This window comes from Phascolarctos cinereus, unplaced genomic scaffold (assembly GCF_003287225.1).
Source record: "Phascolarctos cinereus isolate Bilbo 61053 unplaced genomic scaffold, phaCin_HiC Scaffold_1;HRSCAF=81, whole genome shotgun sequence".
Taxonomy (NCBI): Eukaryota; Metazoa; Chordata; class Mammalia; order Diprotodontia; family Phascolarctidae; genus Phascolarctos; species Phascolarctos cinereus.
In genome coordinates this window covers 140,417,794-140,441,759 of record NW_027555514.1, presented here as the reverse complement: position 1 = coordinate 140,441,759, position 23,966 = coordinate 140,417,794, and the positions used below count along the sequence as shown (strand labels likewise).

The window sequence follows — 23,966 nt, the reverse complement described above, 5'->3', positions numbered from 1 at the left end:
GCAGGCGCAGCGCCCCGAGTCCTTGGTGCTGTGGGGGAAGCTTTCGGTGGAGGTGAAAGCTCCCGGCAGCGGGGTCATCCAAGAAAAAAATGCAGAGCTGGAGCAGGGTGTCCTGCGCCCTGGCCAAGGTGAGGGGCAGCCCGGGCGTTCGGGGTGGGGGGTTGTCAGGAAGGAGGTGAGGGCGGGGGGAGAGGCCAGCCAGCTAACGGGACTAGGCCCCAAGCCCGAAGGGGCAGGACCGCGGCCTGGCTGGTCTCTCACCCGGCCCTGCTTAGCCTAGTCTGGGGGGGAAGAAAGCTTGTCTTCGGCCTAGTTGTCCTGGGCCCGGCTCCCAGCTTACTCAGAGTCACCATCACTCTCCCTCCCACGCGCCGCCAAGATCCTCAGTCCTTGCGCCTGGGACCCCCACCACGCGGGTCACCACCTCTCTCCTCCTCTCTTAAATGTCACGCGTGTCGGAGGAACCCGGAACGGATCCTGCTGCTCGCCTCCTGCTTTGGGCTTGGCGAGCCGGGACAGGTGGCCCGGAGCAGCCTTTCTTAGGCTGGAAGAGGCTCCTTTGGAAGACTTGGGAAACCCTCTTCACCACAGCTCCCTTAAACTATCGACAAAACACTCTTCACGGCAGAAGAGGCACCATTATGCCGATTTTACACATGTGGAAACTGAGGCGGCTTAGGGAATTGAAATTAGAGGATTTGCAGCCGGATAGGATTTGCTCCACTCCAAGTCGAGTTCTTACATTTATGTTTCTCTACCTGCTACCTGTACCTCAGGAACCAGAACCAGCCTCAGTTTGCTTCCTTTGCCCATCATTCTCAAGACTCATGCCCCGTCCCCGGGTATACACAAGTTGCATGCTAGTTTGTAAGCTCCTTGAGGCTAGGGACGCCGTTGCTCTTTTTGTATCCTCAGCGCTTTGTACAGTGCCTGGCACATAGTAGGCGCTTAATAAACGTTTATTGAATTGAACTGGTAGAATTATTAAACTGGATCATATTAATCTTAGGTATAGTTTTAGAACTGGAGGTAACTTTAGAGATCCCAGAGTCTCACTATTGGTTGGCATCTCAGATATCTAGCCCGACTGAAATCCACTCCACGACAATCTCAACAAATAGACATCCTCTTACCCTTGCTTGAGGGACTTAAATTTCTTTACACTCTATCTTCCAGGTAAAGAAAGTGAGGTCCGGAGAGGTTGTGTTTTTTCTCAGATTCCTGGGAAAGTCATTATTACTCTTTTCACTAGTTGCTTTCCCTTATCATAAGTAATCTTTTGGGTAGAGAGGTTATTGTTAAAATTTTTGTTTTGCTTCTAACTCTCACTAGCTTGATGTTCTTGTGCCTCAGTGTCCGCATTCATAAAATACTAGCTAACACATTTTGACAGAATGTTTTGAAAGTTATAATACAGTTTGTCAATGCTGTACTCTTCTGAAGAATTGTCCTAGAAATGTAAAATTTAACTATTTAACTTATTTTTTCTTAGGTTATTTCAGATAAATACAACCTTATTTCATTACTGTCCTCCACATTTTTTATGCTTCCTCCAAACTGTATTACAACCCTCCCCCTTCCACTTCACGCTTCTTTTTCTTCATCTTACACTATTTTCATACTCCTTTTACATGTTTAACTACATTCCTTATATTTGAAATGTCCTTTCTCTTTATAGGTTAAATTTATTACCAGTCCTTCTCCATTAGCCCTCTGAAGCAGGGATTGTTTAATGTGTTGTATTTATATCCCTAACACCCAATACTGTACTTGACATACTAGACACTGCTGAGTACTTAATTGATTGACTGATAGATAGATCCTGAATCCTTTCTCCTCTACTATAGATTCTCCTCCTAATTCACATACCTCTTTGTTTTGCCACTCTTTAATGGCCTGTTAAAAGTAACATGGTATTATAGTTGTGTGTCTTAACCTAAACTAGACTGAAAGCTCCATGAAGGTAGGAACCATATTTTATTGAAATTTCCCCTGGGGTTTAGTATAGTGCTTTGCACAAAATTTGAACTTAATGTTTGTTTCAAGCCAGTCAACCAAGACATATCTTCGTGTTATATTCTTAGCAAATATTTGCAGATTGTATATCAATAACATTTAGGGAGAAAAGTCACAAATACAAAAGGGTTAGGGTCATGTTATTGAATTATTGAGGTAAGTGATAAATTAGAGCTTAAAATATTAAAAATTAAATAAATGCATTATTTTAAATAATTGCATTAAAAGGACCTTTAGTTGTATTTTCTGAAATTTTGCCAGTCACTAAGCAAGTAAGTACCTACTATGTGCCAAGGAACTGTGCTAGGTACTGGGAATACAAAGGTAAACATATTCTTACATTTAAGGATTATATTCTATTGAGGAAGACAACATGCACAGATATAGATCTATACAGAGTAAATACAAACTAATTAAAACTCTCATTTGAGAAACCATGTATTTCTTTGATAGCATTATGTGGAGTCTGTGTCAGCCCTTCATAATAAAAATGAGAAACAGGATGACAGACTTTCAGAAACTTTGAAGCCAGATGTTAATGCAAATAAACTGTTGGTGTGATAGTCTTTTTTTTTTTGGAGAAATTTAAAGTTTAATTTTAATTTAACTTGGAAGCTGAAAAAGGTGACAGGAAGGAAAATGTATTATTTTTACAGTTTATAAATGGTTTACTGTTTAAAATGGAACAATACTTCAAATCTAGAATATATCACTAAATATGTTCTCACCTTTTTTGGTATGTGACTATGCATTATATATAGTGTTTTTCAAAGCTATTTGGCTTGTCTATGTTTCCTACTGAACTTCTCAGCTATTCTTTTCTGAACATTTAAAAGAAATACTTCAATGAGCATTTTTTCCTTTTAAAAATTTTGAGAGCCCTGTTTTTCTTTTACATTACAATGGAAATTATATTACAATGTAGTTGGAAATATATTAGCAACTAGTGATTGATAAGTTTATCGTGTAAGTAATCTTACCAACTTTGAACTGTGTTCGAGATAACTATTTACATATTGTGAAATTCATTTTTGCTTTTTTTTTTTGTCTACAAGAGAGGCCATTTCAGTCGAATGCCTCATGGTCTACAGGGTATTTCTGCAGTTCCTTTGAGGACTTATGCAGATCAACCAAGTAAGTGCTTTTTCTGGTAAATTCATTTCATGTCAGATTAATTGATAGTGTCCGTGTGTTCTAAAAATAAAAAACAAGAAATGATATATGATTATTAACAAAGGAATCATTCTGTGGTATAGAGTTGGCTATTTCATAGTTTTCAGGATATCGAAATTAAATTATTAAACACATACTGAACTTTAAGCAGGTGATACAGAAATGGATATTATAAGAAAGATAGAGCATAGTTGTATATACATCAGAATAATTTTGGGGCCGGGTTTTTAGAGGGTGATTGGTTTGTTTGACTTTAAGGTGGGATATTATTGATTCTTTCTCAATGTACCTTGCATAATATATAATGGAAATATATGATAATAGTAATAACTGATATTTACCTAGTATATTAAGGTTAATAAACTGATAAATATGTGTGTGTGTGTGTGTATATCTATAGACGTGTGTATATATGTGCAGATATTTGCGGATTATATATGGATGACATATTAGGGAGAAAAGTTACAAGCACAAGGGTTAGGAGCACATTATAGACCTATTTAGGTGAGTGATAAATTAGAGCTTAAATATAAAAAGTGAGATGAATGCATTATTTTAAATAAAGGGATTTTGCGTATGTGTATAGGACCAGACATATGATTTCATAGGGAAATCTAGGTATATGGACTCCTTCAACTGTTACAGATTAACAACTCTGTCTTTAGCTTTATAGCCTTGGATCTCATTTAATTTCAATGTAATGTAAAGCAGTTTTGTGAGTTGAGCAATGAAAAATTGCTCTTTTACTGAATTTTATAGATTAGAATGTTAGAGTTGGTCATATAGCTTAGAGATCATCTATGTACGTAACCATTCATAGGTTATATCAAACTGAATGCGCTGGGTTTGGTACAAATTGAGTGTACTAGGTTACTTTTTCTAAGATATGAATGGAAATACATGCCAGATTTAAATTTATTTGTCCCTGTGTTAAACCTTACTGTTTTGTTTTTCTTGATTTGCCTTTGGAATTGGGAAACTTCTTTGTCCAGATTCCAGTAGCACTTACTGTCCTGTTTATTTGTCAGAAGTCACATATACCTTTCTGACATCTATTGCTGTTTTGCAGTGTTATTTACATTTTGTATTGTACTGGCTTGATAATGGACTATGTCTGTTGTCCAAGTATCTCCTAATTTTGGAGAGGTTCATTGTTTAGTTGTGATTTGTATCAGCAGAGGAAGTAAATCAACTTAGAAAAGTATGGATACATGATTTGCTACTTAACTTTTCATGTATTTTCTGTTTCCCCTTAGTCAGATTGTAAATTCCTTTAAGTCAGGTACCATCTCTTAAGACTGTATGTTTCTTTCCTTTTTTGAATTTTTATTTCCTAGATGTTCAGTAAATAGATTTTGATTTAGTTGCTAGAATAGCTTCCTGTCCCTTTGAGATTCTTTAAATGCCAGAAAATTGTCATTGAAGGATACCTGTATAATGTTGGCTGTCATCTGGATCTATTGGTTTACTTTTTGCTAAGCTGTCTGTTTCAATGTAATGTTAGTGAACAAACTTTTTCAATGGCACAGTTACTGAGAACAATGTGTATACTTTCTTTAACTCTTATTTGCTTCCTCTCATGGATTCTATTTATTTTCGTGGCTTTAGTTGCCACATTTGAGGGGATCATTCTCAGTTTTATCCCCAGGGCTTTAAAATATTCCTCCCCCTCCTACCCCACCTTTTTTTTTTGCTTGCATATTTTATTTCAGTAGCTTCTTCTGTTGGCTCATTGCCATCTGAAACTTAAAGTTTAAATTTACATAGTTATATTGTAGGACTTGGGTTTCCCTAAATGCTCTTAGTCATAGATAACATTATATTAATTTGAATTGAACATTCCAAAATCTGTTTAGTTCATATTGATGGAAAAGAGATGATTTTTATCTAGCCTGGGAAAACAAAGTAGATGAAAAACATGCACTTCATAGATTGTGATAAAGAGCTGGCCAGATAACCTGTTGAATTAATTGGGTTAGATTTCATTTGGGAAAATGTGAAGTGCTCTCAAACTGCTTGATGCTGCAGTATTTAAGATGAGTGTTCTTCTGATGTAATTAACAAGACATACAACTCAAAGGACAGTGAAAAGATTCCTGGTGGGTGGAATCAGGGTACAGTGTGTTACCAAAGAGACGTGCATACAAGACATGGTCATGTATTGAGGATGAGAGAAAATGGATAGATGGACAACTCAGGTGATAACACTGTGTCCTTAGGTTACCAAAAGAACAAGAAAAAGGCCTTTGGAATGTTAGGTACATCCTATGGAGGATTTATGGTACAGCTTAAGAGTCTTATGAGCACTTGTGGCAGGCTCATGGTTTTTATTGATGAAAGGATTATCTGCTTATACAGGTGAAATAATAAATCGTTCATGATATCTAAGTTCAAGGCACAAAGTGTGCATTACCTCATTTAATCCTGTAATGTTTGCTACCTTGAACATTATTTTTCTCATGCTATCAATATTTTGTGTATTTTTTTCCTTTATCGTAGATCTAGTCTGAAAAGTTGAGGATAGTATTAAACTTGGGTGATGAGTTCCTCACACATTGCTAAAATAAAATGAATTTCATTCTAATCTCTTCCTTTTCAATATCGTTGAGTTTTAATTGGGAAAATGTTAAAAATTACTAGGGAAGGATAGGGGATTTGAGATCTTATATCAGGCTGTAGATAGGAATAGGCTAGACACATCTTTCAAGAAGGACTGATACTGGGCAGAGGAATCATGTTCTCTTGTGTCCTTTGTAGTTGACAAGTCAGTTATCTAAAGATTCCTTTTTTGTCTTCAGTTTCTGTCTTTATGCTTTCTGGAATATCAGTGTGGCAGTGGATGGTATGTCATGTGTTTCCCAATGACAGTGGGAACTTTATTTAAAAAAGAATTTATAAAGTTCAGAAAATTCAAATAGTATATCCAAAATCAACTAGTAAGTCATACAGCTATGGTGACCTGGTATACCAGTATTGAAGAGTTCAAAGAGCCCTGGATAGGAATCAGGAGAGGTTATGAGTTCTATTCTTGGTTCTGCTGCTATCTAGTTTTGTGTGACCTTGGGTAAATTATATTCTTCCCAGGCCTCAATTTCCTTATCTACAAAATGAGAGAGGTTGAATTAAATGTTCTCTTAGGTCTCTTCTAACTAGTTTTATAAACCTATGAGTCTGTTGCTAGTCAAGTACTTTATACACTAGGACATGTTTTCTCTCAATAGGAAGATATTTTTCAGAGCTTTCAGTTATTTGATTGCAAATGAAACTATATGTACCCATTTCAGTGAAAAGATTGAAGACTGATAGGGAATCAACATAGATCCTAGTCACATGTCTTCAACATGTGACTCTGTAAGCCTCAGCAAATTACTTAACCTTTCCAACCCTCAATTTTCTCATTTTTAATGTGAGAATAATACCTAACTGAACAACCTCACAGGTTGTTGTACAGACCAAAAATGTAATTGTAGAAGCTGTGGTTAACTCTGGGAGTTCTGTGTAAGGATGAAATCACAGGTCTAGGATTCCCTAACTCTCTCTTCATCCCCAGGGTATATTGTTTATTTCATTTTTCTTATATTCATGGAAGGGGGGAGGCAGTTTGGTATGGTAGAAGAAGCATTGAGCTTGGAGTCAGAAGACCATTGGTTTGATTCCTGGAACTGATTTTGGATAAGTATCATATCAAGGCCTTATTTTTCTCATCTTTAAAATAAAAAGATGGGACTAGATGATCTCTAGCATCTCTTTTAGCCAAACTTTCTATGATACCATGATGTGATTTCTAGTTGTTGGGTTTTTTTTTATGGTGTTGTGTATAATGGGAGAAATTAGTTGCTTTCATTTACTACATAAGTTTTTGGAATATAGAACTATTTTCACTTGAGTGAAATGCTTTATTAGCATTTCTGGCAAATTAAATGATCATCTGTAGGTCAGCAGTCAGGCAGCATTTAATATGTAGAGGAAATCCACTAAGGATTCTTAATCTGGAGTGCATGGATTTTTTTCTTTTATATTTTAATAGCTACTTCAATATAATTCTTTCATTATAGTTTTCTTGGTTAATCCTAAGTAGTTTATTTTATATACTTAAAAACATTATGCTGAGAATGAGTCCATAGGCTTCACCATACTGCCAAGGGAGGGTCTGTGACCCAAAAAAGACTAAGAGCCCCTATTTTAGAGACTTGCACAGGGTTAACAGAATGACTCTTTCCCCCCTAAAAAGAATTATAAAGAGACTTGTGAGGTGAAGTACTGAGTCATCTTCTCTCCAGCTTCAGAGATTGTATTTTTGTCCATTTTGGAGGAAGAGAATGGGAATATTTTGCATTGATATGTGCTCCTTGGGTAAGAATTGTTTGATTTTTTTTTTGTATTTATATCTCCAGTACCTGGTACATAATACAATAATTTCCCTATATCTGAGGTGGATATGTTCTAAGATCTCCATTGGATACCCGAAACCTCAAGTAATACCTTTACCTTTAACTTTTAACACTTAGGTCAACTTGACTGTATAGTACTGTGTTCTCCATCTCTGTTCCTGCTCCTCAGTGTGGCGATCCATGGCCTACCACACCTCCCACCAAAAAACCCCCCAAAAACCCCCAACCTAAAAAAAACTTAAACCCTTCAAATGAAAGCAGAAGAACAGATCTGCTCCAGATGGGGGGTGGGGGGGGGGTTGGCTCAAAACCTCTGGTACTGAGAGAGGACACTTTTGCCTTGCTCTGTCCACCTGCCTATCCAGCTCCTGGGTGTCTCTTTCCTTCCAGTGATGCTTGGGTCCTGAATTTCTGTCCCTGGCCTCTACATGCCTTTAAACTGTGTGCCATTCCCCTCCTTCCACATACATGTGGCCCTCTTCGTGCCTCCCTCTTAACCATTTGCAGTTGAGGGTGGTTAACTGAAACCTGGAAAAGTAAGACTGCAGGTAAGGGAGGACTACTGAAGGAGCTTAACCAAATAGCTTTTAATTAATTGATTACCATGAATCTTAAAAATAAACAGTTTCTAATTTGTGGTCTATATAAAACTTCACATAACAAATCCCTCTTAATCTAGAATGCTTGGCACATTTGTTGTTCAGTCCTTTTTAGTTGTGTTGGACTCTTTTCCACCCCCTTTGGGTCTTCTTAGCAAAGATACTACAGTGGTTTGCCATTTCCTTCTCCAGCTCATTTTACAGATGAGGAAACTGAGGCAAACAAGTTGTGCGACTTGCTCAGGGTCACATAGCTAGTAAGTGTCTGAGGCAAGTAGGTGTTTAATAAATGGCTATTGAATTGAATAGAATATTCTTGTTATTTGAGTGTTTTGGTCTATTGAAATTTTTATGCCAGACATAAATTACCAGTTTTCAGAGAATCAGAATATAATACATATATATGGTGAATATAAAATTTCTCTAAAGCAGTTTGAGTTTTTATAGAGCTTTAATGGCATTATGAAGACCAGCTGTCAATAGTAATCCTAGATAAGCAGAAGGTCCTGCCTTTTCAGCCTATGAACCCAGGGTGCCTCAAGCAACTCTCAGAAGGATGGAAGTTGCTGAGCAGATGCTAACCTGCATTGTTAGAAATTTCCTCAGCAGGAGCTTCTTACCCCCATGAAAGTACTTTGTCTGGTTAAAAAAGAGTTAGGTGAATGTTTACTTATGGTGTTAAATAAAGAAAACACAATCCTCAATTTTTTATATCCATTTGGTCTTATTGTAGTTGATGCTGATGTAACAGTCGTAGGTTCTGGTCCTGGAGGATATGTTGCTGCTATTAAAGCTGCTCAGCTGGGCTTTAAGGTAAGTAAGGCTCAGGTTCATGTCAAGTGCCAATTCAGCTTTAGTAATAATTGTTAGTGTGATAAAAAGCTTTGAAATTGACATTGTGATAAATAACATCTTTATTCTTATGAAGTAAATTGGAGGTTTTGAGGTGATGCTCCTAAAAATAAAGTTTATATGCTAGGGAAATGATAAAGTAAAGACATTCTCTTTTCTGCCCTTTCCAAGTTAATATCATAAATGTTTCATAGACTTGACAGAACATTTTTCGTGTAGGCTTATGACTATGATGTTGAAGGGTAATATGAAACTTAAAATTTGTACGTAGATTAGATCACAAGGGTATAGAGTTCACGGAATAGTTAACTAAAAAAGGGCAAGGGCTAATTTGTTGAAACAGTTTCAGACCACGTCATAGTTGATAAATAAATAGCTTTGAAGTTGAGAAGACCTAGGTTCTTTCAGGTCCTGCCTTTGACTCTTGCTAGTTCTGTCACCATGGACAAGTCATTTTACTTCTCATTGCCCAAGTCAGCTCTTTTAAGAATAAAAGTTATAGATGAGTAGCCACTCTGTGTTTGCAGAGGAAATTTTCACAGTGGGAGTTTACCATCTCCATGTGATGAAGTCACAGGTCCTCTTTATTCTCTCAAATTAATTTGTTTGAGAAGTACTGAGTTGTTAGATGATAATTTAAAATTTAATGATCAGTTTTAGTTCTTTATGTAAAAAAACTTACATATTCAAGATAAGGATTATGTTTCACTATATGTGATATACAGAATGAAAATCTGATTTTCCAGAGTAGTTTATGTAGTTAGTATTTTAGTAATATGAATTGTATATTATAATTGTAATCATGAATGGTTTGTTTTCTTTCTTTGTAGACAGTCTGTGTTGAAAAAAATGAAACACTTGGTGGAACCTGTTTAAATGTTGGCTGTATTCCTTCTAAGGTGAGTATAAATTATGTACAATACAGTAAATTCCTTAATCTCTGGAATAGTGTACTGAGACAGAATAATTGAGCTAATTTTTAAAAAAATTATTGTATGAACTTCACATTAAAATTTCTAATTGCTGGCAGGAAATGAAAATATTGTTTTAAGCTAAAGGGTTTATTATTTTTCTCTTCCCCCAAATGTATTGAACTTAAATCTTAATATGATGATTGTGCTTTTAAAGCTCTGCTTTCAGAAGATACAGCCTAAGCCACAAATTAAGTAAAGCCACTACTAAAGAAACAGGTTGAATCAGATTGATCAGAATAGGGGCCAGGATGTTCACTTAACTCAAATGCCCCTTGCTCTTTGAGGTGGTGAGATATTTTCTGGAAGAAAAGGGAAATTGGCACTGCCTGCGGTTTGGGGTAACAACTCAGAACCTTGGGAAGAATAGGCATTTAGGGCTACGTGACAAGTAAGTTGTGGGTACCTAATCAAGAAGAATGATACATATAGATGCCTGTGGCTGAGTTTTAGGCATTGAAACTATATTTAAATAGTTCATATTGTTTGCTTCCATTAATAACTTTAATTATCAGAAGTGGTAATCTACTTTTGAAGTGTCGACTAACCCCCCTTGAATCCACTTTTGTGTTTTATTCCACCTGCCAAATTCACCAATCTGCTCTGGAGTATTATTCTTTCACTTTGATCCCCATTGTTTAGTTTTCATTGAATCCTTACTTCAAAAACTTGACTAAGTTAGTCCAGTTACCAAGAGGCAGAAACTTAAGTCCATTTCGAAGGCATTCTTTAGTTATCTTTTTGACTTACTTTTCACCCATAATCATAATATAAACGTGTTAGAGCTAGAAAGAACCTTAGAATTGATCTTGTCCATTTCATTTTACAGATGAGGAAACTTCGATTTTCTAACCTGTTCAAAGTCTTTCATTGTGATTTTTAAAACCAATTAATAGCGAGAAAGAAGGGAATAGTAATTTGCTGAATTTCAGCGAAAAACCTTTGCATAATCGTCAGATGGGATGAAAAAAGACCGTGATTTAGTATGTACTGCTAGAGATATACTTCTTCCACTTGGAACTGTGATTAGTTGTGAGATATTTTTCCAGCTGTGAAAGCCATTAAGACCACTTATTGGGGAAAATAAAAAGACCTATGAATCAGTGTAGCACAAAGTGTTAAAACCCAAGATTTAGAAAAAAACATATTCAATTATGTTGTTCTTGCTAAAAATATTAATAATAATAACAAAGCTCTTTTAATAAAGCAAAAAATTTAAATTTAAAATGTCTTTAATCTGTCTCATCCTTTAAAATTTGTTTTTATATGTTCTTATGCACATGAATATTGGTATAGTAGTACATTCACATAGTTTATAAATACGTGTACATATTGACAGTGCATGCTTAAAATTTTTTTACTAATTGGGTGAGTGAACTGTCCTGTGGAATCAGTATCAAAAATTTCATTGAGGCAATTTATAGCTTTCTTAACTTCATAAGGATTAGGAATATTAAGGTATATATGAAAAGAAGTAAGGAAGAGGGAAGGACTTACCATAACCAGTTTACAAATGGTATTACAGAGGAGGAGTTGTTTAGACCATGTGGTACTAGGTAAAAACTGAAAAGGAAATCAGTGGAATGGTCTAGATAACCAGCACATAGAAAAACATAAATGGCAGTCTCGGGTTTAGGAAACACTATTTGACAGAAATTGCTGGGAAAACTGAAGAGTCTGACTTTTTAAAAAAAGTAGATTTTTACCAGTATGGCATTGAATTGATTCACGTTGTCGTTATCATTGTGTATTCTTTTGGCTCTGCTTTTTTCACTTTTTATCACTAACTGCAAATCTACCTCTGAATTCTTTTATAGTTCTCATTTCTTAATATGCAGTAATATTATGTTGTATTCAAATGCCACAGTTTCTGCAACCATTTTCCAGTTGTTGGGTACATACTTCATTTTGAAGTATTTTTTTTAAACCACAAATAGTGCTGCTGTCTATCTATCTATCTATCTATCTATCTATCTATCTATCTATCTATCTAATTTATGGATAGATAGATAGATGGGACTTCTCTTGCTTTCAGCCTCCTTAGAAAATACAGTCCTAGTAATGAAATTTCAAGTCATTGGATATTTAAATTTTAATAACTTTCCTTGTTATAATTCCAAATTTATGCAGAATGAGTTAATCAGCACAACCCTGTCAGTTCTGTCTTCCCATATCTCCTCCAACAATTAGTTTTTGGTAAGCTCCTTGAAGCCGTGGACAGTGTTTTTATTCACTTTGTGTTCTCCAAAGTATCTATAATAATGTACTAAATGAATTTGAATTGACTGAGTAATTGAATCCAACTTCCCTTTCTGAGTCTTTTCTCTTTTTACACTCTGTTTCCTATGACCAAGTAATAAGTCTATTCAGAAAGCTGTTATTAAAATAACATAAGATAAAATAAGATAAGTGCGTTGAGCACAGTTATGGATAAAGACATCCATAATTGCTTTCTATCCTCACCTTTGTTTATAAGTGCTGTGATTTTTGAGTTGTTCTTTTTTCTTTTTCTTTTTTTCTTTTCAGGCTTTATTGAATAACTCACATTTTTATCATTTGGCTCATAAAGATTTTGCCTCTAGAGGAATTGAAAGTAAGTATACAATTCATAGTTAAAAGTTGACACAGTTTGACAAACTTTTCTAAAAAAACATGTTTCTATAATAGAGAAAGTTAAGAATTAAAGAAAATATGGGGAAATTTTGGCTTGGAAAGAACAGTGGCCTTCAGGAGTCCTTCTTTCCTTTGCCATTGTCTTTTCCTGCACTATCTCCATAGCACTAGGCAAATGGTGAGAGACTGTCTAGATGATAATAGGATCTTTGTGAAAGGGAGCATTGAATTAGGAAAGGGTAGATGGAGAAATTTAGAAACTTAGTCCAGGGTTCCACAGCTTTTTTTTGAGGAGAAACTGGTTTTCATTTCCTAAAATCTTAAGCTCTAGAGAGGCGAATGGATGTTAACAATAAAGTCACCAAGCAGCATGGGGAGGGAGCACTGATGCCTGGGAATTCAGACACGTATTAGAGAGATAGTATTGTAGAAAGACAAACAGTGTGGAGTCTACTAGGCCAGGTTCTGACATCTGAGTAGAGACCTCTGGTATAGGCTGTGCTGCTTCTCTTGTAGCAGCAACCAGAGTAGATTAGGCCTTGAGGACTCGAAAGTAAAATGTAGACAAACAAGGAACCTCAGGTAATGCATCGACCGTGAAGAGGAGCAGGGAGTGGTTTTCCTATACGGAGGAATGACGTTTTCATCAAGTTTTCTCTCTTCATCTTTGTCTTCACCATTCTTTCTCTCTAGCTAGTGTTGTTGACAAGACTGTTACATAGGAGGAGTGTGTCTCCCAGAGGGAAAAACCAACTAGCCCCCTACTGTCTTGCTTCCATTTGTCTGTTAATCACAGTAGTCTTCCAGAAGAAAAGGCTACAATCTAGGCAAACCATGGTGGTGGAGAATTGTAAGGATGGAGGCAAATTTCACCTACAACATGATTAAACGTGAACATACTGTAGCAGAAAGAGCATTTAGCATGGAGTTAGGAGACCTTAGGTTAGGTCGTGACTCTCAAGTATGAATATAGTAAATATAATTTAACATTTATACGATACCATAAGGTTTCTTGAGTAAACCACGTGAAACAGATAGTATGAATATTATCTCCATTTAATAGAAGAAACGACTCAGGGCTTCAGTGACTTGCTTGTGATTATATAGCGAATAAGTAGCATAGTAACATAGAAGTTTTAGAGCTGGAAGGGTCTTTAGGTCATTGAGTCCAACTCTTATTTTAAAGATAAGAGATTTGATGGCCAGTAGGTTAAGTGATTGGGCAACTAGGTGCTACAGTGGATTGAGTGCTGGACCTGGAGTCAGGAAGGCCTGAGTTCATGTGTAGCCTCTATCACTAGCTGTGTGACTCTGAGTAAGTAACTTAACTCAGTTTGCCTCAGTCTCCTTATCTGTCAAACGAGCTGGAGAAGGAAATGGCAAACCACTCCAGTATTTTTGCCAAGAAAACTCCCAATGGGGTCACAAAGAGTCAGACATGCTGAAATGACTAAACAGCAGCAGCTAAAGTTAAATGATTTGTAACACAGCTACAAAATGTCTGAGGCAGGATGCTGACCTAGGTCTTTCTGACTTTGAAGTTCAGTGCTTTATCCAGCTCTACATCGATGCCTCAGCATGTGACCTGGGGCAAGTACCTTAGGATACTAGGAATTTAGAACTGAAGGAAACTTAAGAGACTAAGCCTGTCCCTCTCATTTTATAGTTGCAGTGAGAGCCGGGAGGTGAACTAAGTTGCTTAAAGTCATACGGCTTGTAAATGAGAGAGTCCATATTCAAACAAGAGTCTTCAGACTCCAAATCCAGTGCTCTTTCCTCGTTATATACCATACAGCTAAAAATTCCTCTAGGTTTAAGCAATTCTCTTTTTTGCCTTTTTCATATATGGGTCCCAGAGTCTCATGTGAGTGGTGATTAAAACATAATTGATCACACTTATATAAATCTTTACTATATTTTGGAGCTTTTCAGTTTTGCCTTTTTAAAATGTTTTTTACCTCAGTGAGCTAATTTTTTTTAGGATTTCAAATCTTTATTTTGTTCATTCCCCATCAAGTGGGAAGAGAAATTAGGAGATTACCAGAGGGACATAGCTTTCGAGAAAGTCATTAATAGGCTGACTTCTGGATGCGTAGTGTTCTCTAGGTAGTTGTAATATGGTGCATAGCTGAAAAATAGTGTTCTGTGATCTGACTTATTCTAGAAGTCTGATAAGTGGAAACATGGTTTTAGGAAAAGGAATTATTATTTTAACATTTGTCTTTAAATATGACTAAAAGACTCATCTAAGTATCCATTTAACAACTTACAGTTTCAGAAATCCACTTGAATTTAGAGAAGATGATGGAGCAAAAGAATTCTGCGGTAAAGTCTTTAACTGGTGGAATTGCTCACTTATTTAAGCAAAATAAGGTTTGTTTTATATGCAAGTTTTTTTAAATTTCATGTAAAATATTTTTTCTGACAGTAGTTTAGTTTTTCATAAAACATGGCATCAAATAGTATGTTGGAATTTTAACTCACGGATTCAAAAATTTTCAAGTATCTAGTGTATGTAGTCTACTATGTGTTAGGCATTAGGACAGATACTATAAATCATAGTCTCTGTTCCTAAGGTCTTTACAGTCTAGTAGGAGTGATAGACCTAAACATGGATAAGTAAAAGTGTTGTTATCATATGACGGGAGAAAACACTTCCAGATGAGGGGAATTAGGGGAAGCTTTATTAGAAGAGGTGTCATTTGAGCTGGATCTTGAAAGATTCCTAGATGTCAAGTCAAGGAGTAGGTGTTCCAGGCACAGGGGTGAGAAAGCCTAGTTTCCATATTGGGAATAAAGAGTAGTACAGTTTATTTGGAACATAGGATATATGAGAGCATAATTTTCCATTTTAGGGAATATTTAATCTAGCTTCAAAGTGATTCCTCTGAAATCTTTGCAAAGTTAGTAAAGCTGGTTTAATGAAAAAAACACTGTTTCAGAATTTCATACTTGATAAGTATATAGTGTCATACAGTAGTTAGAGTGCTGGGCTTGGCGTGAGGAAGACCAGCATCCAGATACCACCACAGACTGCTGTGTGACCCTAGGCAGGTCACTTACCTTCTCCAAGCTATCGTTTCCTCATCTGTAAACTGGAGATCATAAATTACCTGTGTCCTAGGTTTGTTATGAGGATAAAATGAGATAATTTTGTAAAGTACTTTACAAATCTTAAATCACTATGTATAATAAGTCTCAGCTAGCATTATGTTATTTCATTATTATTTTCTACTGAGTGTATCTTCATGTTAAGTTTGTTTACTCTTCTGTAAATGTTATCCTTTTCCAAAGGTCACCCGTGTGGAAGGATATGGAAAGATAACAGGCAAAAATCAGGTCACAGCAGCAAAATCTGATGGCAGCTCTCAGGTTATCAATACAAAGAACATTCTCATAGCCACAGGTTCAGAAGTTACTCCCTTCCCTGGAATCACGGTATAATTTATAACTATTACTGGTTACTTTTATTAGAAATGTTTTCATAAATTATTCTCTTTTATTTTCAACAAATTTGATCCATAAAATGTTTTAGCTTCATCTTAAGATTAAACTTATCATTTTGTTTCCAAACATGATAGCTGATACAAATTTTCAAATGAGCTTTTTCTAATATATTTCAGTAAAATTTGACAGTGTAGGTAAGGTTTCAGAAAAAAAGACATTTTAGTGATGGTGTTAAGTGGTAGCTACAGTTTATAGAACCCCACTAATTTTTCACAGGTTGTTTTTAATTCAGTATCTTTTTTTGCTTGATTTTATAGATTGATGAAGAATCAATTGTATCATCTACAGGTGCTTTATGCTTAAAAAAAGTTCCAGAAAAGATGGTTGTCATTGGTGCAGGAGTAATAGGTGTGGAATTGGTAAGTGGGGGAAAGGGGGTGTCTGCATGCAAGCGTGCAAGTACACACGACACATCTATATTGTATTGTAAAGAAGATTCTTGATCTTGCTTGGGAGTTAAACTGGATGACCGTTGTTATTTCTTCCAACTCTTCTTATATGTAAACATTAATCATATATTTATGTGTATATGTGATTATATACGCAAGACATTATTGTCAGTATCCTACATCATATTTACATTTTACATATTTAAATTTAAATTTTCCATTTAGATCACCTCTGATTTTGAGTTTTCGTAGATTGTCGTATTTCTGATTGATAGCTGTGTAATGTCTCAAGAAGAATATTTGGTCACTGTTAAAGATTTGATCTTTGGTGACATTGAGAAGTTTGAGATCTTTGAAAAGTACTGTTTAGTTTTCTCGTCTTAAGGGCCTGAGTGCACCTGTGCATATTTCAATATACCCACATCCACACACCCCTCAGGGTCTCTACCAATTGAGCTGCATTTTATAACTGGGCATTAATGATTTTTTTCATGCATTTTGTTTTTCATTCAGGTATGCATAGTTAGGGTAGATATCAGTATAGATACTGTAGTTTTCTGGGGCTTGATGTGTGTAATTACTGCAGTGTTATTTATGACTAGAAATATTCATGCTCACATTTATATGTATAGTTGTATTATTGAGAAATATAGTTTGATTTATGAAGATATATAAATCTATTTCTTTTAGCAGGTGATAGAATGTTTATGTAAAATACATACTGTCTTAATTATAATTTAGATACATATTTGACTAAGCTTAGTGTTCCACTCAGCTCTTTTGAATTCTAATATGATATGGCCACTTATCTCAAGTTTCCTGTCGCTTTCACATCCCCAGCCAGTTCTTTTTTGTTGGTGGTGGTGGTGAGAACTAAGTCTGACTGAGGGAATGATTGGCTCCCTTGTTTCAGTTACCTTCTGAGTAATGGAGTTGTTAAAATAGGGCATGACAATTTTTCAAATGATTCTGTCTTTAGCAGAATGAGACTTCCAAAAAAAAATAGATTATTGAAATCCTTTTTGACTGCTTGATGCTAGGTCAGTTTTATAATATGAGTTTGCGAAAGTATCATTCATAGTATTTTTCTTAGGGAAATTTTTTATGAATGTTGAAGTTTTTTTGTGTGTGTGTATGTGTATATCAGTATTCTTAGGAATTAGAGTTTAATAATTTGATATGTGAATTCATATGAACCTTAACTATTAACATATAATGGTCAACAATATTTGTCAATTTGAAATAAAAGAAAATGCTAGTCATGAAGATAGGAAGATCTGTTGGTTCATATAAGCTGAATTGGGTGTTTTCACTATGGAAGAGGGTAAAAAGAGTCTTCTAAGACCTGAAGTCTCTACCACTAGTAATGAAATCTGTACGAAGCTGATATTTTCTTATTACTATTCCATTAGTAAAATCTTTGATCACATTCTGTAACATTTATAAATACTTCCATAAATTGACACACTTAAACAAATATTTTTCTTTAATTTAATTGAAAAATAAAACTTATTTATCTTGCAGTTTATTTTTGGATTGTTAGAGGATAATAATGAATTCAAAATATTTGTTCCTGTTATTCTAATTGTTTACTTATGCTATAAGGAATTATGTTCCTCTTATTTCTTATGTATAATTTCTTACACATTTGTTCACATTTCTGGGTGAAATTGTTTTAAAATATAATTTCTATCCATTATAACTATTCCTTATTAAAAGTGTGTGGGGGGAATCTTTCTTTTAAAAAAAAAAGATGAGCATAATTTAAAAAATTGTACTGTATTCCTAAGTTAAATTGAACATAAACAGTTAGCTTTGGGAACTGATTTTGAGTGGAAGATGTATATTTTCTAGAACAGTCTTCATTGAGGAAATAAACATGCTGTATCATAGGCTACTTTGTCAGGTATAATTTCACTTTGGTAGTGTACTATCAACTAGAAATGCTGCATAGGATCAAAAAATAAGATGCTAAATTAAGACTGCTTGGGCTTCTTAAACAGCACAGTGCATTATTTTATAATTTATTTTACCTTTGAAATATGTAGATTTTTTTAGTTTCATAGTTGTGTTCATGATGTGTTACTTGCAGGGTTCAGTATGGCAACGACTTGGTGCAGATGTTACAGCAATCGAATTCTTAGGTCATGTTGGTGGTATGGGAATTGACATGGAGATTTCTAAAAATTTTCAGCGAATCCTTCAGAAACAGGGATTTAAGTTTAAACTAAATACCAAAGTTACTGGGGCTACCAAGAAACCAGATGGAAAAATTGATGTTGCGTAAGTGTGGTGCATTTATTTTTATGTGTATTATCCTTTTACGAAGATTTTTGTGTATACGTCAGACATTGAGATTTTAAAGGCATTTTAGTAAGTGTTGATTTGAACTCCAACTAAAGATTATTTTATCTCCTAAAAGAACTTTGTACTTTAGTGTTTTAATAACAAGACAAAATTTGTTTTGTATTTGTAGATTTTGATATGCAATTAAGGCGTTAGATTTTTAAAAAGAGAAACTAAATGAAATTAGGAGATAGTTAAATAGTTGAAGTATTTGTAAAATTCACTAGAAACTAATAAATTTGTAACTTATATTGAACTATAGAAAATAATTTACTTTGAACCATTCTGTTTTAGAAAGTTAAAACCTCAAAATGAGGGGCAGCTAGGTGGTGCTGTGGATAGAGCTCCAGTCTTAGAGTCAGAAGGACCTGAGTTCAAATCCAGACTCAGACACTTGGCACTTACTAGCTCTGTGACCCTGGGCAAGTCACTTAACCCCAGTTGCCTCACCAAAAAGCAAAACAAAAAACCCAACAACAAAAACCCTCAAAATGTCTAAATGAGGTGTGAGGGAAAATAAACCAATTTTTGTGTGTGTGTGCCCAGGAATTCTTAGTGGTAGATCTGTAGTAGATAACTTTGAGCAAGAATTTCATTTTTGATCATCTCACATTAACTGCTCTGATATGTGAAGAGAAAAACAGTCTAGCATAATGGATAAAATGCTGAATTTGAAATTAGGAAGAAGACCTGCATTCAAGTTTTGCTCTTACTCAACCTTTGTGAGCCTCAGTCAGCTTTTTTTTTTTTTTTTGCTTTTTGGTGAGGCATCTGGGGTTAAGTGACTTTGACCAGGGTCACACAGCTAGTTAAGTGTCAAGTGTCTGAGGGCAGATTTGAACTCAGGTCCTCCTGACTCCAAGGCTGGAGCTCTATGCACTGTGCCACCTGCCTGCCCCTTTCAGTCAGCTTTCTGTGATTGAGTTATGAGCAGATTGTGAACTGTATTCTAAACTTGTGAAAGCATTTCAATACTACTTAATTTTCTTATTCTTGGAAATGTCTTTGTTGTCACAGAACTTAAAAAAAAACTAATCTCTGGGCATTAGTAACGTTTTAGTTAATGTCTTTACTTTCAAGTATATTTTGGCTCATATTTACCAAGACTTTGTATTGTCTTTTGCTTAGAGTGGAAGCTGCTTCTGGTGGAAAAGCTGAAGTTCTCACTTGTGATGTACTCTTGGTTTGTGTTGGCCGACGACCCTTCACCAAAAATTTGGGACTGGAAGAACTTGGAATTGAGCTGGATCCCAAAGGTAGAATCCCAGTCAATTCCAGATTCCAAACCAAAATTCCAAAGTAAGTCAGATAATTGTAAACATTTTAAATAAACTTTTTAGATTTTATTTCAGATATTCCTATTTTGAAAGTGAGATTTATAATATACAGAAAATTGTAATGGGTTATGGGGGGAGTCAACTGTGGGTGAATATATGAAACTTTAAAGTTCTGGGATGTGGGTTTATCGATTTTGTGAGATTTGGGAGTTAGAGACTTAACCTGTAGATTTTTAAAAATTGGTATGATTTGCTTTTATTGTTTGGGTATTTAGTGCCTAAGATTTCACTGAGCACTGTTTTTCTTGTTATTTTGTGATACAGTATCTTTGCTATTGGAGATGTAATTGCTGGCCCCATGTTAGCTCACAAAGCAGAAGATGAAGGTATTATCTGTGTTGAAGGGATGGCCGGGGGCGCTGTACATATCGACTACAATTGTGTGCCTTCAGTGATCTATACACATCCTGAAGTTGCATGGGTTGGTAAATCAGAGGAGCAATTGAAAGAGGAGGTAATGAGAATTTAACTTAGGTCCTCTGGGCCACATGTATAAACTAAACTAAAATCACAATACTTGGGTTAGATAGCTGTTGTTTAGAAGCAGCAGCTATGGTTATCTACCTTATTTATGGGTGTCACCTTTGAGTAATTTTATTAAAATTGTTAAAGTTTGGTCTGTAATTGTTTTTTCAGCATTTTAAAAATTATTACCAGTAGGTTTTTAATTTACTTCACATAGTATAAAACACTAAATTATCCAAATGTCATTTATACTTGTGTTTACCTAGTGAGCGTCAGAGTGTAGAACACAATACAGAGCAATAGTGGAAGAAGCACTGGCCCAGTGGATGAGGGAGGGGCAGGGAAAGGGAGGGAGAGGTGCTAGATGGGAAGGAAGTTCTGGTTCTGGCGCTTTACTTGCTGTGTGACCATGGTGCGGTCACTTGGACCTGAGTTTTCCATTCTGTAAAATGTTAGTTTAGATAGATGTTTATTAAGATTGATTCCAGATCTATTGTTCTGTGATTATGTTTATAGTCACACTCACTTTTTCTACTGATAGTTTGTTTCTTTTTAAAAAGTCATTTGTGAATAAATATTCTCTGCGAGCAATATATTGAACCAACTAGTAGATGTTCCACCAAATGGATTGAGGTTTTATAATGCTTATATATGCATTACTCACTATCTGTTTTTCACAGGGCATTGAGTACAAAGTTGGAAAGTTTCCTTTTGCTGCCAATAGCAGAGCTAAGACTAATGCTGACACAGATGGCATGGTGAAGATCCTTGGTCAGAAATCGACAGACAGAATACTGGGAGCACATATTCTAGGAGCCGTGAGTATTGTGAAACCAGAGAAATTCCAGTTGTTTGCAAAGCATAGCCTCATTGCAGTTTAATTTTTCAGTCAATTTGGAAACATTTTAAAGTGTCTACCATGTACCAGGCATTTGACTAGATGTTATAAATAAAAAGTTAAAAACTGAGACATTCCCTGCAAGTTGAACTAATAGTGGAAATTGGGAAAGACCTCGAAGAAGTTAGCATTTGGATTAACTATTGAAGGGAGTGGAGTAGAGGTTCCAGAGAGCAGTGAAGAAGATGAATATTTCAGGCATAGAGGTCAGCCTGTGCAAAGGTATAGAGGTGGAAGAGGGAATGTTATATACAGGAACCAGAAGTCCAGTTGGATTCAGCCATAGAGTACGTGAAAAGAGTGATGTGCAATAGTCCAGGTGTGAAGTGGTGAGGCTGGTGGCAGTGTCAGAGGAGACAAGATGTATGTGAGTTGTTATGAAGGTAAAAACAGTAAGACTTGGCAGTAGATTGGCTTCATGGAAGGGTGAGCATGAGAAAGTTGTAAGCTTGAGTAAGTTGAGGATGACACCAAGTTATAAGCCTGGATGACTGGGAATATTATGGTACCCCCCAGTAGCAATAGGGAAATTCCTAAGAGCAAAGGGTTTGGGGGAAAGATAAGGTATTATAGGGACCATAGAAACATTCTCTGTCCTATTTACTTTATTTGACATTTGCCTAGCAGAGCTAACTTAAAACCCAAGATTTTGAAGTTATTTTTTTGCAGTTCAGTTTTTATGAGTTAGTAAAAAGTCAGAGACAATATATACACTTTTAGATGGAGAAATTGTTCTGTGGCTTTGAAAAACTAACCAGAATTGTTGTAAACTACTAGTGAAAGTGAGCAGAGGTTGAACTAAGCCTGCAAACAATGGGCCTTGATTTCCATTGCTTTTGCACTCCCCTTTTCTTATTCCCTCCTTGCAGAAACTAAATGCCAGAATGTATTGCAGAGGGTCATAGCTTCAAATCTGGAAACCTCAGAGGTCCTCTGGTTCAACTTGGTTCATTTTACAGATATGGAAACTGAAGCTCAGAGATGTGCCCAAAGTCCTGCAGGTCGAATTCAGATCCAGCGCTTTTAGTGAATACATTCACTAAGCAACTGTTGCATCGTAATATTTTCTTTTTTTCTCACCTTTATTGCTGTATAAACCCTAAAGGAATACAAGAGTTCTGTCTGTGTGTGTTAGACTAGATGGCTGCTGAGGTTCCCTTGACCTCTCAAATTCTATAATTCAAAGGGAATCGGTTTTAGGAAAGATGGTTCAGTTGAAATAATGTAACTCAGTGTTTTGGTTTAAGAAAACAATATTGACATTGAACTTTTTCTTCAAAAGTTTTAGCAGGTAATAGTTTTTATAGCATACATAAAGTAAGTTGACAGATGTACAGCTTACCATAATTGGGAAGATTGCTCTTTCTTATGTTTCTGTATTTCTTATTTTATACCCTTCAGGTATAAATTTTTTTTTCTAAACTGAATATAAAAATACAGACTTTATAAACACTGATTATAGGATGTTATCTTATTTGTAACAGGATTCATTATTTAACAGCATAATTTGAGATCAAAGGACCTGAGTCTGAATTCTTGTTTCATTCCTGTATGGCTTTAGGCAAGTCAGCTGCTCAGTGCTTCAGTTTCCTCATCTATGAAAAGGGGGGTTGTACTTAATGAGCTCTAAATGTGTGATTCTGTGAACATATTAAACACCTACTATGTGCTGTAATCACTTTTAGGGACATAGGCTTGTTTAAAATATGGTCTCTGCCCTGCCCTCAAGATGCTTAAAATCCAGCTAGTGGATAGATAGGTACCAAGGCTCCTAAGACTGATAATTCTCTGTGAGCTCAGAGGATATTGGTAAAAAGATCAAATAAAATAAGTTACCAGTGGATTTAATAGGAAACAAAAAAATTAGAATATATATATATATATACACACACACACACACACGTGTTTGCATATGTATTACTGCCATAGAAATAGAATTACAGGATGGCTTATTACTTTAAAGGGTGCTGGAGAAATGGTAAATGAAGCTGCCCTTGCCTTGGAGTATGGAGCATCCTGTGAAGATGTTGCAAGAGTTTGTCATGCCCATCCGGTAACTATTTTCGACATAGAATGTATTTCTAGAACTTTTTTTCTGCTACCAATGTGTCTTACTTGGATATTTTTTGTCTCCTTACAGACTGTATCAGAAGCTTTCAGGGAAGCCAACCTGGCTGCATCTTTTGGCAAAGCAATCAACTTTTAAAATGAAATAATATTATATACTTTTCTTCTGAAATATCTGAGAGATTTTTGTGGAGGGCTTCTAATGTGAAAGGCTCACAGCTCTGAGACTCTAAGACTGAATTAAGTAATGTTTTTGTTCAGACAGCAAATATTTAATAAACAAGTTTGGATGAAGCCGAATGATCCAGCAGCTATATATTAAATAAATTTAACAATCATTCA

General features: G+C 35.6%; 1 protein-coding gene across 1 annotated transcript; it reads left to right on the top strand.

Annotated features, from left to right (window-relative positions):
- DLD (dihydrolipoamide dehydrogenase) lies at positions 1-23,966 on the top strand. Its single transcript, XM_020984597.1, has 14 exons — positions 1-128; positions 3,072-3,150; positions 8,913-8,992; positions 9,862-9,930; positions 12,529-12,595; positions 14,888-14,988; positions 15,910-16,053; positions 16,380-16,481; positions 18,604-18,794; positions 19,986-20,156; positions 20,459-20,648; positions 21,340-21,477; positions 23,521-23,610; positions 23,698-23,966. The coding sequence occupies exons 1-14, from the start codon at positions 90-92 to the stop codon at positions 23,761-23,763; spliced, it is 1,527 nt and encodes a 508-aa protein (XP_020840256.1). The 5' UTR covers positions 1-89; the 3' UTR covers positions 23,764-23,966.

What these genes read in the sequence shown, in the direction of transcription:
- DLD (XM_020984597.1), top strand. Translation starts at nt 90, where the DNA reads ATGCAGAGCTGGAGCAGGGTGTCCTGCGCCCTGGCCAAG. An exon ending in ACTTATTTAAGCAAAATAAG is followed by an intron (nt 14,989 to 15,909) that starts GTTTGTTTTATA and finishes CCTTTTCCAAAG; the next exon opens with GTCACCCGTGTGGAAGGATA. An exon ending in GAGTAATAGGTGTGGAATTG is followed by an intron (nt 16,482 to 18,603) that starts GTAAGTGGGGGA and finishes TGTTACTTGCAG; the next exon opens with GGTTCAGTATGGCAACGACT.